Source organism: Pelophylax lessonae, assembly GCF_965119305.1.
Source record: "Pelophylax lessonae genome assembly, chromosome: 3".
In the NCBI taxonomy this organism is placed as follows: Eukaryota; Metazoa; Chordata; class Amphibia; order Anura; family Ranidae; genus Pelophylax; species Pelophylax lessonae.
In genome coordinates this window covers 547454988-547472000 of record NC_138770.1, presented here as the reverse complement: position 1 = coordinate 547472000, position 17013 = coordinate 547454988, and the positions used below count along the sequence as shown (strand labels likewise).

Genomic DNA, 17013 nt, shown 5'->3' with positions numbered 1-17013 from the left:
CAGAATAAATCAAAAATGCATTAACATGTGAATATGCCTAAACACATCTAGCGTTAATGCGCATTTGTTGTTTTTTTCAGCCCAAACGCTCCTCTTCTGAGAACACAAGTGATGTGTTTTTCTTTTTTTTTTTGTATGCCTTTAAATGCTCCTGTCTCTAAATGCCTGTAATCGCCTATGTGTGCATGAACACGTGTCCTGTGCGCATGAGGTTCAAAAAGTGGCATCTTAACCCCTTCCGTACCGCGTCATGTAAAATGACATCGGCACAAATCCTTTCTCGATCCGGGCGGACGTCACATGATGGCGCCCGGATCTCCCCCCTACTGCGCGCCCCCGGGGGCGCGCAGCGCGGCGATCGGGGGGTGAGGCTCGTCCCTCGGACTGAGCCCAACCCCGATCAAGGTAAACAGCCAATGAAATTGGCTGTTTACCACGTGATCGGCTGTATCAATCACAGCCGATCACATGAGCGGCTCCAGCGCGAGCCGCTCGTTCCTTCCTTAATGCGCGCCCCCGGGGGCGCGCAGCGCGGCGATCGGGGACGAGGCTCGTCCCTCGGACAGAGCCCATCCCCGATCTAGGTAAAGAGCCAATGAAATTGGCTCTTTACCACGTGACCGGCTGTGTCCAATCACAGCCGGTCACAAATGTCATCAGAGAACACGATAACTAGCTGTCACCGTGTTCTCCTCTCACACACTGATCCTGTGTGAGGAGGCGATTGTGGTAACAGCTAGTTACCAAGTACAGTGCACCCCAACCACACTGATTGCCCCCCCCCCCCCCCCCCCAATAAAGAGCACCTGTCACTAGCCCATCAAAGTACCCGAGTACCTGTCACCAGCCCATCAGGTACTCTGATGACAGGTACTCGGGTACTCTGATGGGCTGATGACAGGTACTCGGGTACTCTGATGACAGGTACTCGGGTACTCTGATGACAGGTACTCGGGTACTCTGATGACAGGTACTCGGGTACTCTGATGACAGGTACTCTGATGGGCTGGTGACAGGTACTCGGGTACTCTGATGATGGGTACTCGGGTACTCTGATGATGGGTACTCGGGTACTCTGATGATGGGTACTCGGGTACTCTGATGACAGGTACTCGGGTACTCTGATGATGGGTACTCGGGTACTCTGATGATGGGTACTCGGGTACTCTGATGACGGGTACTCGGGTACTCTGATGACAGGTACTCGGGTACTCTGATGACGGGTACTCGGGTACGCTGATGACGGGTACTCGGGTACTCTGATGACGGGTACTCGGGTACTCTGATGACGGGTACTCGGGTACTCTGATGACGGGTACTCGGGTACTCTGATGACGGGTACTCGGGTACTCTGATGACAGGTACTCGGGTACTCTGATGACAGGTACTCTGGTACTTTGAGTACCCGTCACCGGAGTACCCGAGTACCCGTCATCGGAGTACCCGAGTACCTGTCACCTACCCATCAGAGTACCCAAGTACCTGTCACCTACCCAACAGAGTACCCGAGTACCTTCCACCTGCTCATCAGAGTACCTGACACCTGAAGTACCCGAATACTTGCCACCTGCTCATCATTACCCATCACTACTCATCAGTACTCATCAGTACCCATCAGTACCTATCACCTATTAGTATCAGTACTGATCATCCGTACCCATCATCAGTACAGTATCAGTATCACCTATCAGTATCAGTACTACTCATCAGTACCTATCACCTGCCTGTCACCTGCCCATAAGAGTACCCGAGTACCTGTCACCTGCCTATCGGAGTACTCGAGTACCTGCCACTTGCTCATCAGTACCAGAGTACCTGTCACCTGCCCAGCAAAGTACCTGAGTACCTGTCACCCTTCATACAGCCACCATGTCCAAGTCCAAAAAGGTTTATATACGTTGTCCGTTTAAACCTAAATACTGCTGTTATGGTAGCAGATAGCTGCCATAACCCTGGTATTTTTTTAAACGGTGGACGGTTGGCTTTCCGATAAGGGTGGTCCCAGCGGCGGATTCGCCGCGGGATCACCCTTCCGGGGTGGCGGAAGAGGTGCCCCCCCCCCTCCCGCTGCATTCTGGTCCTTTTCCCCGCTTACCGGACCCGCCGGCAGCGGGGAAAACGATCCGGTCCCAGATCCTCACAGACAGGATGTCAAGTGAGGGCAAGCTTGCCCTCACTCGACTCTATGGTCTTGGAGGACCGGAGCTACGGCAAACGTCTTTGCCTAGCAACCAGTTTAAAGGTCCCTTTTTTTTTTTTCATTTTATTTAATTTTTTTTTAATTTTTTTTTTTTTTATTTTTTCTATCTTTTAGTGTACTTGTGAGATCTGAGGACTTTTTGACCCCAGATCTCACAAAAAAGAGGTCCTGTCGTGCCTTTTTCTATTACAAGTAATGTTTACATTTCTTGTAATAGAAATAAAAATGATCAATTTTTTTTTTTTTAAAAAAACAGTGTAAAAATAAAAAATAATAAATTAAATAAATAGTAAAAAAAAAAAAAAATTAAAGCGCCCTGTCCCCGCGAGCTCGCGCGCAGAAGCGAACGCATACGGAAACCCCGCCCACATATGTAAACAGTGTTCAAACTACACATGTGAGGTATCGTCGCGATCGTTAGAGCAAGAGCAATAATTTGAGCCCTAGACCTCCTCTGTAACTCTAAGATAGCAACCTGTAGAAATTTTTAAAATGTCGCCTATGGGGATTTTTAAGTACCAAAGTTTGTCACCATTCTGTGAGCGTGCGCAATTTTGAAGCATGACATGTTGGGTATCTATTTACTCGGCGTAACATTATCTTTCACATTATGGAAAACAATTGGGCTAACTTTACTGGTTTCTTATTTTTTAATTAAAAAAAGTGATTTTTTTTCCCAAAAAATTGCATTTGGAAGACCGCTGCGCAAATACGGTGTGATAAAAAATATTGCAATAATCTCCATTTTATTCTCTAGGGTCTCTGCTAAAAAAAAAATATATAATGTTTTGGGGTTCTAAGTAGTTTTCTAGCAAAAACAACTGATTTTAGCTTGTAAACACCAAATGTCAAAAATAGGCCTAGGCAAGTGGCTAGGATGCATGATGATGCTCCTTGGATGTTTAGGCCCCTCTATATGGCTAGGCTGTGAAAAAGTCTCACACATGTGGTATTGCCATACTCGGGAGGAGTGGCAGAATGTATTTTGGGGTGTCATTTTTGCTATGTACATGCTATGTGTTAGGAATATTCTATAAATTTACAACTTTGTGTAAAAAAAAAAAGTTTTTATTTTTTTCCCACATTTTCCAAAAACTTGTGGAAAAAAATGACATGTTCAAAGGACCCATAATGCCTCATAGAATATACGTTGGAGTGTTTGCTTTCCAAAATGGGGTCATTTTGTGGACTTTTCCATTGTATTGGTGCTCTAGGGCCTTGAAAAATGTGATAGGTAGTAAGAAAGTTTTATGTGTATTTATGCTCCTAAAACGCCTTATGGTGCTACTTGGACGTGGAGTCTCTTTTTGTGGCCAGGCTGTGTAAAAGTCTCACACATGTGGTATCACCATACTCAGAAGGAGTAGCAGAATGAATTTTGGGGTGTCATTTTTGCTGTGTACATGCTATGTGTTAGAAATAGCTTATAAATTGACAACGTTTTGGGGAAAAAAAAGAAAAAAAAATGTTTTCTTCATTTTCCCAAGAATTGTGGGAAAAAATTATAACTTCAAAAAACTCACCATGCCTCTTACTAAATACCTTGGACTGTCTACTTTACAAAAAGGGGTCATTTGGGGGGTATTTGTACTGTCCTGACATTTCAGGGCCTCAAGAAAGGAGATAGGCCATCAGTACATCTGGTGTGATCAATTTTCAGTAATTGGTACCATAGCTTCTAGACTCAATAACTTTCACACAGACTAAATAATATACACTAATTTGGGTTAATTTTACCAGAGATATGTAGCAGTATAAATTTTGGCCCAAATGTATGAAGAAAAATTAATTTTTTGCAAAATTTTATAATAGAAACTAAAAAAAAGTGTTTTTTTTGCAAAATTTTTGCTCTTTTTTTTGCTTATATCACGAAAAAAAAAAAACCCCAGTTGTGATCAAATACCACCAAAAGAAAGCTCTATTTGTGTGAAAAAAATGATAAAAATTTTGTTTGGTTACAGTGTAGCATGACTGAGCAATTGTCATTCAAAGTGTGAGAGTGCTGAAAGCTGAAAATTGGTCTGGGCAGGAAGGGGGTCTAACTGCTCTGTATGGAAGCGGTTAAAGTCCTTTTAAAAGGAAAAAATAACCTTATCATTTGGTACAGACAAAATAATCTTTATATATTTTGGGTAATGTATCGTCATGTAGTTTCTGATCTGTGCCAATGATTGCATATGCTTGTTTTTCACAGATGATAGTTTGGAAGCCGTTTTCTCTTCCAACTCAAAATGTGGTAAAGATCCCCAAAAAAATGCCACTTCCACTATATTCTTCTACTGTAGCCAAACTGAAGAGGAAGGGAGACCAGAATTCCTACACGAAACAGCCGATTGTCAGTATTTATTCTCTTGGTACACAGCTGCCATCTGTCCACTGGTGTAAGTTCAAGTTTTACTAATCATATTTGACATTTTGAATGTCTTTAAAAAGGTAGTTTACTATTTTACTGTTGTGGAATGACATTTGTATATAAATCATACAGGATTCTACAGGTTTTCAATTTCAAAAGGTTGGCTAGGCTACTATTAAATTTAGGTTGTAATATACCTTGGGTACAACCGCAATTCCAAAAAAGTTGGGGCGCTGTTTAAAATCTACATAAAGACAAAATGCAATGATCTGCAAATCCCATATTTTATTCATAATAGAAAATAGAAAACATGCCTAATGTTTAAACTGTGAAATGTGCCATTTTAAGAAAAAAAGTCCTTTTGAAACTGATGTCAGCAACACGTCTCAAAAAATTGGGACCGGGCCATGTTTGCAGTGAAGAATTCCCATCTTCTATTAACAACACTTTGTAAACATCTGGGAACTGAGGAGACCATTGACTGGAGTTTTGGGAGAGGAATATTGTCCCATTATTGCCTGATATTGGATTCTAACTACTCAACAGTACTAGGTTGTCTTTGACATGTTTGCAAGTTAAGCAGGCATGTCTACTACGAAGCCATGCTGTTGTCATAGATGCAGTATGTGGTTTAGCATCATCCTACTAAAATATGCAAGACCTTTCCTGAAATTGACATTGTCTGGGTGGGAGTGTATGGTGCTCTAAAACCTGGATATAGCTTTCACTATTGATGGTGCCTTTCGAGATATGCAAGCAGCCCACTCCATACGCACAAATGCAACCCATACCATCAGAGATGCAGCCTTTTATCTGAGCGCTGATAACAAGCTGGAAAGACCCCCTCCTCTTTAGTCCGGAGGACGTGGTGTCAATGGTTGCCAAAAGAATGTCAAATTTAGATTTGTCCGACCACTGAACAGTTTTTCACTTTGCAGCAGACCATTTTAGATGAGGCCCAGTGAAGACAGCAGTATATGTGGATCATGTTCAAATTTGAACACTTCTTTGCTTGATAGAGCTTTAACTTGTGTTTTTGGATGGCATAGACAACTATTTTTGGAAATATACCTGAAAACATGCAGTGATGTCCACAGAATCATGCCTGTTTTTTTTGCAGTGCCGTCTGAAGGCCTGACGACCATGAGCATCCAGTATTGTGTTTTGGCCCTGTCCTTTGCACAGAGAGATTATTCCAGATTCTATTCTTTGATGATATTATGCACTGTAGATTATATATTTGGTCTTTGCAATTTAAAATTAGGTAATTAACATTACTCTGGAAATGTTTGACATTTTTTAGACTCCGCTTTTCACAGATTGGTGAACCTCTACCCATCTTTATTTTTTGGAGACGCTCTAACTCTTTAATATACTCTTTTTTTTAACCCAGGTTACTGGCCTATTGCCAATTAACCTAATTCGTTTCAAAAAGTTCTTCCAGCTCTTCCTTGTTAGTACCACTTTGCGAGATTTCTGTTGCTCTGTCTGCCCAATTTTTTTGAGACTTGTTGCTGCTATCATTTTTTAAATGACGTTATTTTTTTCTTAAAATGTGAGTTTCTCAGTTTAAACATTTGATATGTTTTCTGTTTTCTTTTTTTCTTTTGTGAATAAAATGTGGGTTTATGAGATTTACAAATCATTGCATTTGGTTTTTATGTGGATTATAAGCAGCGGCCCCACCTATTCACTTATACAATGTAAACTTGTCAAATGCCCTAAAACTTGACCACTCAGAGCTTAGCCCTAGGTGAATGACCAAGTGTTACATCACACCACCGGACACCTACTTTACCGCTGCTTCCACCTAGAGCCCTTTATAAGTTCCTCAGGCGCTTCCTCTCATCCTTTTGCCATTAGGATTTTGCTACAGGACTAGCTGTACCCACGTTGCTGTGTGCCCCTTCTCAGACCAGCTTTAATAGTGGCCAGCTCTCCTGAGGGTTTCAGTATAACCCAGTATTTCAAATACCCTGTGTCCTGTACCCTACCACAAGAAAAAAAGATTTGCAGGCGAGAAAAAAAATCCTATTTTTATAGGCTAGAAGTCTGATTATTATACCGTCTCAGTATATACAGCCCTCGGCAATAACTTTCTTCCTTTTTTTGGGGGGGAGGAGCAAAATAGGATTTGCACAAGTAAACAGATATCACTCATAAGACTGACTGCTAAAGTGCAATTGCATTTAAAAATACCATAAATACCATTGATTTAAAATGTCAAACAAGCAACTTCTCAGGTAAAAGTTAAAACAATCGGATTTCAGAAAGATTGATTGAAGAGCTATCTGTATTATTTGCAAATGTAAAGGGTTAAAAATAGAATTGATTATAAATCATGATTCGTTATCCAATGAACAGCATTTTTATTGCTTTGAAACTTTAATTTTCTAAATTATAACCTTTAAAGCTGGGATCTAGGTAGATATAAAAGATACAAATAATGGAGCTTTTTAAATCATTAAAACATCATTACATGTATTTTCTTATAAATGCAAGTACTGTAGATATCTGAATTTGGCCTGGCTGGTATCCGCATATTGCAGCCTGTTTATAGTAGGGCTAGAGTGTGAGTAGGTGCAGCGGGTTTTGTTTTTTTTATCTTTTTAATTCCTGTTTATCTTGTGTTTTTTGTTTGGAATACTGCTTTAGCAGAGCTGCATTCATTTGGGACTTTATTTGGCAGTTTAGCTTTAACAGTTTAATTTGCAGTGTGCATGTTTGACGTTGGCTGCGGCTGCTGCTACTAAGTGAAATAACCAGTATGTGTAAGTGCCTTAATATAAACCGAGACATCTGCTAACTCTGCTTAGATAGGCATTTAGAAGAGGGTGAGGGGAGTGTTTCCTTCCTTTTTTTTTTGTATTTCATTTCCTTAAATAATAGTTTCAGTTTTTTCGTAATCATTCTTAAATCTGCAAAATATAGCAGATAATCCTGTATTTTTTAATTTCGCTTTCTTTACTGTTGCTGCTTTTTTTGGCAGGCCAGACAGTGCTGGAAGTACTACATACGACGGAGATCATCAGAATCAATACCAGGGCCTGTCTGGCAGAAGCCAAGCTGTGGGGGCTGTTCTCAGTATTCTTTTAGTGATCCTTGTCATCTGTCTGGTGGTGTTGCTGTTGTACAAAAAAGAGAGAAGGTGAGTTACTTTTAAGGAACAGTTATCACAATTTATGAAAGGAAACTGGGGTTGATTTACTAAAACTGAAGTGCAAAATCTGGTGCAGCTGTGCATGGTAGCCAGTCGACTTCTAGCTTGAGCTTGTTTAATCAAACTTCGACAATAAAGCCCAGGAGCCGATTGGTTTCTCTGCAGATCTGCACCAGATTTTGCACTCTCCAGTTTTAATAAATCAACCCCTGTATCCTTAAATAAAAATCTATTTAATGTAATGCGCAGCGTTTTTCCTGGCTTTATCTTCTGTTCTGTACCTTCATTGTATGTTTCTTATAATCAACATTGTTGAATTTTTTTCATGTGTCCTCTTAAAGCAGAATTATAGTTGCAATTTTAAAAGATGCCTGCAAGTAGATATTCATGGTAGAGAAGACTGTGTGTGTCTTCTGCCATGAAATACCATCTAATGTCTGCTAGAAGTTTTTTTTTTAGTAATTTAACACTGATTGCTGCGTGTGTAAGTTGCCAGGACTCACTTGTGCATGTGGGAGTTATGTAAAGACCGCTTAAGACTCCCCAACTTGAACCACCTGAAAGCATTGGGAGAAGATGGGGGTATAGACCTTGCATTGCTGTAGGGAAGGGAACCTCAAGGAACAGGGGGTGTTGGAATATGTTACACTAAATACGGGTGTAACATGTTCTAAAGAACTTCGCCTTTAACATAAGAGTATGCAGTATGGTTAGTTACTATACTTACAACCACTTTAATAAAGTATGTATCTCGCCACTATTTCCAGTCTAAGTTGTGGTAAATTAGTGTCTAGAAAATGGTATACATTTTAATTTTTTTGGTTTACTTTTAGGGAAACTGTGATGTACAAACTAACCAACTGCTGTAGAAGGAGTTCCAATGTGTCATACAAATACACAAAGGTAAGCTTGGACCTTTTAACATTCAGGCATACTATATTTGGTAAGAGAAGAACTAAATTTCCTGATTCTGAAAGCTAAATGCTGGTTACTGTACGTTCTGAATTTTTTTCATGTTGACGATGCAAGCTCAATAACCGCATTTTAAGTAACATTAAAGTGACCATTTGCTAAAACTAATACCTAAATAATAATAAATCTAGGACGCCGCTCAGACTGACCCAAAGCCGATGAAGTGTCTGTGACCAAACCCTGGTGGATTGGACGAACCGCATTGGGGGGGCGTGACCAGAGCAGGACTGGTTGCGGCCCCACATTTTAATACACTTCATCGGCATTGGGTCAGTCTGAGCAGTGTCCTATATTACACAGCTTGACAATTCTGGAGAAGTGAATTTTGATGCCTGCTTCCATTCTCTGAATACTGGTAGGAAGACAATTCAGCCTTGAAGCGTTGCTCCAAGCGTCTTCATGATTACAATACATGTTGAGCCATAGGCTCTAGATATTGTTTTTCTTGGTCAAGCATAGACTTGCCATTGGACAATCATGGAATTTTTTTTCTTTTACAAAGAAGTGTAGTGTATACAATTGAATTTAGGGAGCATTGCTAGTGTCTTAAGGCAACTTATAATCTTGTAAAATTCACGTTGGCAAATGTAAAGCTTGCGTGCATTTGTGTATTGCTATATTACATTGAGAACTGTTAAGGCAAAGATTTTTACTCTGAATTGATCCCTCAAAAAATTAAGAGTTAGGTCTCAGGGAACCCCCTGCTAAAAATTATATCTATAGCTTAAAGTGCATTAAGTGATCAAAAAGTTGTATATATAAAACCAGAATAGAGTAATAAACCTGTACCTAGAGTAGTTGACACCCAAAGCTAAATATTTTTTACCCTCTAATAATACAATACAATTATACCTCCCATGCAATAACATTTTAGAGAAAAATCACAAATGATTGTGAATGAATAGCAAAACCAGTAATAATGTTCAAAAAAAGTAGACCATAACACACAAGAATCTCCATATTACAGTCTGATAAAGATCAAGGTTCTAGCATACAGTCAGTGTTATTCTTGCAGTATGAGGTTTGAGTGCAGTTATTTTTGGCTGGAGCAGGGAAGGGATTAAACTGCTGTCATGTTTTTTCCGACTAGTGACCTGTTTCCCTTCACTTCCTGAGCCATAGACACAATGGGAAACCAGAGGAAATCTCTCCAAAGGGATGGGCTCCTCTTAGACAATTGGCACTCCAAAAGTGTCCCTATGTGAAGACTTTCACTTTTCTCCTGTTCCAGTGACCACTCAAAATGTGGTCTTTCTTCTATTTTCAGTCCCAGTGACAATGGTTACCAGGTCAAACAGAAGAGTGAATGTCACCAGCAGAGTCACAAACTGCAAAAAAAAAAAAAATAAAAAAAAAAAACTATCATGGTTTCTAAAGATTCCCAGCTCTGTCTGAAACTAAAGTATGGCTTTAGATATGCTTGAGCAATCAAGACAGTAGTTCAGCTGACAAAAACAGAAATATATGATAGAGTTAAATGATCATAGTTTTGAATGTTCATTAACCAGTTCCCACCCAGACCAATTCTGACATTTTGACATTTCTCTCCTACATGTAAAAAGCAGTATTTCTCTTTCATTTGACAGACACAGTGCTCCATAAATCATAACTTGTAGGTTATTTTGCATCCTCTAGACATAGGACTAGACAGTACAAAAAAGCACCTAGCTACACCCATGGGCCGTCCTTAGCTGGTATATAACCCCCCCTCTCTGCTCTCTGTAATCAGTTTTACCTTCTAACTTCTGTCTAGTCAGGAGTAAGGACAGGACCTAGGCTCCCGGCTGGGATCTCTGGTCCTTGCAATGTTCTCCTTCCCTACATCTTTTTTGTTTTTTTCTTGGGAGATCTACAATCAACTGCCGGGGTGGGCGACAGGCTGGATAATCTAGATCCAGTGGTCCCCCAGCCAGCGAGCACGTGCAGACCGCAGCTACGCTCTAGGTCGGCCGCGACATAGCCTCACAGACAGGCTATGCTTAACTCGCAGGGTCGCATACGACCGGGCTTGGGTCTGGGTTGGTGCGGTCCCTTGGCCGACAGCTTCCCTACTTCGGTGGCGAGGAGTTCAGTCTGGAGCGTTACCCGCACCATGGAAGGGTAATTACAGTCCCCCCTCTCCCCTTTTGGTGGTTTTCTTTGGCGTGGATGCAGGTAACCTCCAGGGATGGTCGGATGCAGGTTCCCTCCTCCTCCACTCCCATTCCCCCCTGTCTGGACCTAGAGTCTGGTGGGTGTCCCAGGGCAGAGAATGCAGCAGAGACCCCTGGGGTCTCCAGCCCCCCCCCCGCAATCCCCACTCTGTAAGGATCCTGGGATAGTGTGTGTCCCGCCCTGGTAATCTGGAGGGGTCCCAGTGTAGGAGACCCCTAGGTGCATGCCCTGCTGTTTGCAGTGTGGGTATAGTACAGGGGGGTCCCAGTGCAGAGACCTGTGCAGAGTCTCCACTAAACGTGTGTCCTACCTTCAGGGGTGGTACGGTTGCAGAGGGTGCAGGAAAGATCATTGTTGCATGCTTCAGTGTTTGTAGCTCATGGTGGCCATTTTCCCCTAGTCTGGCTGGACTCCGGTTGGCGGCCATGTTTGTGTAGTCGGATGATGTCACAGGGGCCCATTTCCCCTAGTCTGGCTGGTCTCCGCTTGGCGGCCATGTTTGTGTAGTTGGATGATGTCACGAGGGCCATTTTCCCTTAGTCTGGGAGATGCTGGAAACAACTGAAGCCTCGTGGGGATGCCAAAGCTCCTCCTCTTCCTCCTTAGTTTCCTCTTCTTGTGCTCAGGACATATGAACAGGGATAAGCGTCCATGGTGATGCTGGGTTCAAATTCTCAGCCCTTCTTCGATCGGTAGGGTGAGCCTTTGGGGGTCCCTGTTATCTCTCTCTGCTGATAGGTACCCCGACCCTTGAGGGAAACCTTTAGTGGTGCCAAAAGATCGTTTTTGTACTGCAAGGGCTTTCTTTCCTTATGGAGCCTCAGGGTCACATCTCCCCCCCACTGACCCTCTTATGGAGGTGGCAGGTCCCTCAAAACCCCAGCTTCCCATGGTTGCACTTACGGTGGTCCTGTAGTCCTTAGTGTCCCGGGTGGAAGCGGCATGTGGGCGAAGCCAGGTGGAAGCATCCCCCAGCCTTTCGCTGCTCAGCCTGTCCCGATTCTGAGCCTGATGCCGTCGTGGACTCGGCCCGACCAGGGGAGCTTATAATCACACCCCCAGATCCATCGGATAGTGAGGATGATTCCTCAATGGTCGCAGCAGCAAATTTAAAAACGCTGGTAGACGCACTTATCACTGCAGTGCGTGAGACTTTAAAAATAGAGGATGCGGCTGGTGTCATTTGGTACGCATAAGTCATCTCGCACTCTAAAGGTGTTTCCTTATGTGCCTTATTTTGACAGGTTTTCCTGTAAGGAATGGGAGCAACCAAAATTACCCTTTGTGGTCCCCAAACGTTTTGCTGTACGTTACCTTTAAAAAAAGTGGACTAGTCAACCAGTGGTGGACCCTGCTGTTTCCAGGTTGAATAAAGCAACCATGATCCCAGTAGAGCAATCCCCGTCCTTTAAAGACCCGGCCGACAAGAATGCGGAGGTTGTAGAACGCAGCATGTTTACTATGGCTGGATCAGCATTGCGGCCAGTATTTGCCTCAGTTCTGATGTCTCAGACCCTAACTGAATGGGCCAAGCTTTTGCGTCAGGGCCTGGTGGGTGAGCAGGTCCCTGCTGCTTATTTTGATTTAATGAACCAGTTGGTCATTGGGCTGCAGTTTATTTGCGAAGCAGCTCCTGTGCTGTCCAAACGTTCTGTTTCAGCGATGGTTATTAGGCGCGTGCTGTGGCTTAAGAATTGGTCTGCAGACCAAGCCTCTAAGAAAGCTCTCTATGATCTGCCCTTTTAAGGTGATCACCTGTTTGGGGCTACCCTGAATGACATCATTAAAGGTATCGTGGGGGGTGGGGGGGGGAGAGTGTGCCTTTCTGCCATAGTCTAGGAAAGGGAAGGAGCCTCATCGCAGACAGGGGCCTTCCTTCTCAGCACATAGAAAATGATTTCCTGCTTCTGGGACAGAGACTAAGGGAGATAGATCTTTCAAATCTTCCCCGGGAGGTTCCATGCATCCTTGGTCTGGTAAGCCTAGAGCTAGCTTCTCTGGACTCGCAGACAAGACCCCTTCAGCATGAAGGTAGGCCCTCACCCATTATTAAGGTGGGGGATCATTTTTGATGGTTTCCGGGCCTCGTGGTCCTCTTTCATAAGTGTCAAGGGGATCCACGAAATTATTATTTTTGGGAGTACCCAGAAAGGGGGACAAAGCGTGTCCTTTTTTAGGTTTTTTTAGGTCCCGAGTCTCCTTGTGCGAATTTAATGCCTGAAAAGGTTCAGGTGATGTCTGAACTACCTAAGGTCCCGTCTATCCCTGTCCAGGAAATTGATTTACCTAGATCTGGTTCTAATTCTGACCAGGGTGGTCCTTCCTCTCGACAAACTTCAGGAGCCGTGATTCACCGGGTGCTGTCACACAGATAGTTCTCTCTCCCATTTTGCATACAGGTTCTGAGTCTGGTATTATCCACCTTCAAAACAGTTCTGTTTGCACAGTCCTACATGCAGCTCCTTTAGCAAGTTGGGCTCCACAGGAGGATACCGAGGTTTGTAGCGAGAGCACAGGTTCCTTTGGCAGATGCCGCAGGCGTCCAAGTGCCACGGTTAGGCCAATATCATCCTTGGCTCACGCTTCTTCTGCAATTCATGCAAGGAATCAAGAGCGAGGATCTTCCAATCAGTCTGGCGGCCATAAACGTACCTTGGGGGCTTCCTCTCTGAGAAGACTAGTTTTCCCAAAGGCTGATCTACCATCCTGCTTTACAGTCGCTGGTTTTAATGGCTTAGCTATTGAAAGCCAGGTACTGAGGGATAGAGGTCTGTCTGGATCAGTGATCCCTACTATGGTGAAGGCAAGGAAGCCATCTTCCAGCAAGATATACCATTGTACATGGAAAGCGTACATTTTTTTGTGTGAGTCGATTCACGCTCATCCTTGATCCTTTTCTGTGGCTTGGATCTTAACCTTTCTTCAACAGGATGTTGATCAGAAGTTGGCCTTGAGTACCATCAAGGGCCAGGTGTCTGCCCTGGCAATCTTCTCTCAGCGTCCCCTAGGTTTGACTTGTTGCTCCACCTGTACGGCCTCTTTTGCAGCCATGGGATTTAAATTTAGTACTTTCGGTTCTCCAGAAACCTGTTTTTTAGAATATTCGGGAGATTCCCTTGGCTACGTTATCTTGGAAGTTGACATTCTTGGGGTCTATTACCTTGGCCCACAGGGTATCGGAATTGGCAGAATTATCCTGTCGCAGTCCCTATTTAGTGGTCCATAGGGAAAAAGTGGTTCTTCGTCCCTGTCCATCATTCCTGCCCAAAGTTGTCTCTGACTTCCATTTGAATGAGAACATTGTGTTGCCTTCCTTGTGTCCCAAGTCGGCTCATTCCAAGGAATTTGCCTTCCATACCTTGGATGTGGTTCATGCGATTCAGGTGTATCTGGCAGTTACGGAGTCCTTTCGGAGGTCAGACTCTCTTTTTGTGGTTACGGATGGACCAAGAAAGGGGCTTCGACTACCAACTCCAGATGGATCAGACAGACGGTGACTCAGGCCAATTCCATTAAAAGTTAGGTTCCACCTTTCCCTGTCACGGTACATTCTACTCAGGCGCTCAGTGCTTCTTGGGCTTTCCATTATCAGGCTTCAATATTGCAAGTTTGCAAGGCTTGGTCATCTGTGCATACCTTTACAAAATTATATGAGGTAGATACTTTGGCATCTGCGAATGCTCCTTTTGGTCGCAAAGTTTTGCAGGGGGCTGTTCCCTCTTGAGGGAGTGTTTTTTCTTTAAACCTTTATTTTTCAGACTGGGCTCCTGTGACCTGGTTAAGGCTCCTGTGTCCTGGTTGAGGGCTCTTAGGTTTAACCTTGGGTTATTTTCCCCATCCCTCTTTTTTTCCTTTTGGCACTGCTTTTGGACATCCCACTAGTTATGATTTATGAGGCGCTGTGTCCGTCGATGAACGAAAGCAAAAATGGGATTTGTGTACTTACTGTAAAATCTATTTCTCTGAGTTCGACGGACACAGCCCCCACCCTTGTCTGGAGTTCTGATACTTCTAATACTACTTGCTACTAAACTGATTACCTAGAGAAGAGAGGGGGGTTATATACCAGCTGAGGACGGCCCATGGGCATAGCCAGGTGTTTTTTTTGTTCTGCCTAGTCCTACTCCTGGAGGAGGCAATAGAACCCACTAGTTCTGCGCTTTATGGTGCGCTCTATGTAAATAGAAAATTACTCAGAACCCCCAAACATTATATATATACATCTTTCATGTTTACATCTGCCAGAGCTGGAAGTGACATGATATGTCTTCCGGCCTCCCAGGATCCTAGAAATTTCCAGGAACCATCAGGGCCTCAGCCAGCACTGTAACCCACAGCCGGATTGGATCTCCGGCTTCTCTATCGCATGGGAGAGCCGGGAGAGGCGCCAATGGGTGGCTGGAGGTGAGGGGGGGCGCGGGCATCCCCTCCCACTGCCTGTAAAAAGCAATCCAGTGGCTAATCAGCGGCTAGGATGGCTTTTACATTGTAGGGAATTGGTAGCTGGAAAAGATATCTGGATCATCCAAATATAGCCAAGTCTACAACGTCATATGATGTCTTGCGGTGGGAAGTGGTTAGTACTTGTTTCTCCTGTAATCACAGACGCGTGCTTTATTTATTTTGGTAATTTTATTTTGTTGCATCATTCAGATCAATACAGAAGAAGAAATAGACAATGAAACGGAGTGGCTTATGGAAGAAGTTTCTGGAAGCCATGGAAAACCACACCATGAGAACGGCCACGTCAGAAGTGTGAAGGCCGGAGCATTTACTTCATTGCATGTGGATGACCTTGACAGTGAAGATGAGGTTCTGACTGTACCAGAAGTCAGAATAAAATCTGCAGTACACCTGAAAAAGAGTGAAAAACAGTCCTTAAACCCATATCCTTCTGGCAGTGATGAGAACTTGATAGGAATTTTTAATGGAGGGCAAGAAAAGACTAGAAAGCCGAGATCTGGCCAACAGAATAAAGGGGACAAGCTGAATGTAGCTTCATTTCATGATGACAGTGACGAGGACATGCTTAATGTTTAGTGCCAGCTGCAATTTAAATCCCCCCTCCTAACTGTGCCTAAAATAACATTGTTTGAATGGACAATGCTACTGCAACCAAATACGCATAACTCAACCTGTTTTGTTTTGATCTTTTATGGGTTGAGCATAAAATGTAGATATTAGGGAAGACAGGGATCTTTTCTTTCTCTTCAGTTTACAGTGATAATTAAATCATGTGGAATAACCCTTTCTGCACTGAAGACTTTTAGGGAAGCTTTCTGTGCAACGTTTCTGAGTACCCCTGCACTAAATGCGATATGTAATCATTGGGACTTTTGTTTTGTTTTTTATTCTAAGTACGGGAGCTGGCATCTTCTTGTATTATGTAAATTACTCTTTGTAATTAATGAAAGACTGAAGATACAAGTTAAATCTATTTGTGTTGGATCCTCTGCCACTGGACGACATCAACAAAGTTTGACTACTATTTATTCACTTGAACTACAACTCAGGTTGGCTTACCACAGCAGCCAGTTATTCCTGCTGGCAGGGTCGTACTGCAGAACTCCATAAAGGGGGACAGATCTCATCTAGATTTAGGAAATGCACTCCTACATACTTGTAATTTTTGTCTTGAAACCAGAGTATAATTTAAATGTGTTTAAACACACATAATTTAAACACCCTCTCTCGGATTCCATATTGAAGCATTCAGTGAAGAATTCTGAAATTCCTCCTTTTTTTTTTTTTTTTTTAAATTATAATATGCTTAAAATTGCTGCTGTCTTTTGCACGATATACAATTACAGAATGAAGGTATTGAACTATGTCTATTAGAAAAAAAATTAATGTAAAGTGGTATAATCTGTGTGCAGTTTAAAAGCAAAGGCATTGATGTATTTGCAGTCCATATTGAATTTTTGGACATTTTTTTTATGCCAAAATTTCTGCCACGATGTATTTATGTAGTCTGAAATGGAAACCCTACAGGGAGCCTTAATTTGCACATTTTTATTAGGTCGGCTTGAAGGGAGCAAATTTAAAACAGACCGAAAGTATAAAAAGCGTTGACTTCAAATATACGTGGACTCCGTGCTTGGGACATCTTCTCACAACCAAAGGAGTTTCTTCCATCCTGCAACCTCCTCAATCTCCAAGAGGTGCAATGTCTGA

The 17013-nt window shown here is 42.9% G+C and overlaps 1 protein-coding gene across 1 annotated transcript in view; it reads left to right on the top strand.

Annotated features, from left to right (window-relative positions):
- The window catches only part of IGF2R (insulin like growth factor 2 receptor), a 294611-nt gene extending 278115 nt beyond the window's left edge, over positions 1 to 16496 (top strand). Inside the window, exons 45-48 of the mRNA XM_082249744.1 lie at positions 4395 to 4581; positions 7543 to 7701; positions 8547 to 8616; positions 15493 to 16496. Coding sequence (XP_082105870.1) covers positions 4395 to 4581; positions 7543 to 7701; positions 8547 to 8616; positions 15493 to 15879 — 803 coding nt within the window. The 3' untranslated portion in view covers positions 15880 to 16496. The remainder of the gene's footprint in view (positions 1 to 4394; positions 4582 to 7542; positions 7702 to 8546; positions 8617 to 15492) is intronic.
- The last annotated feature ends 517 nt before the right edge of the window (positions 16497 to 17013 follow it).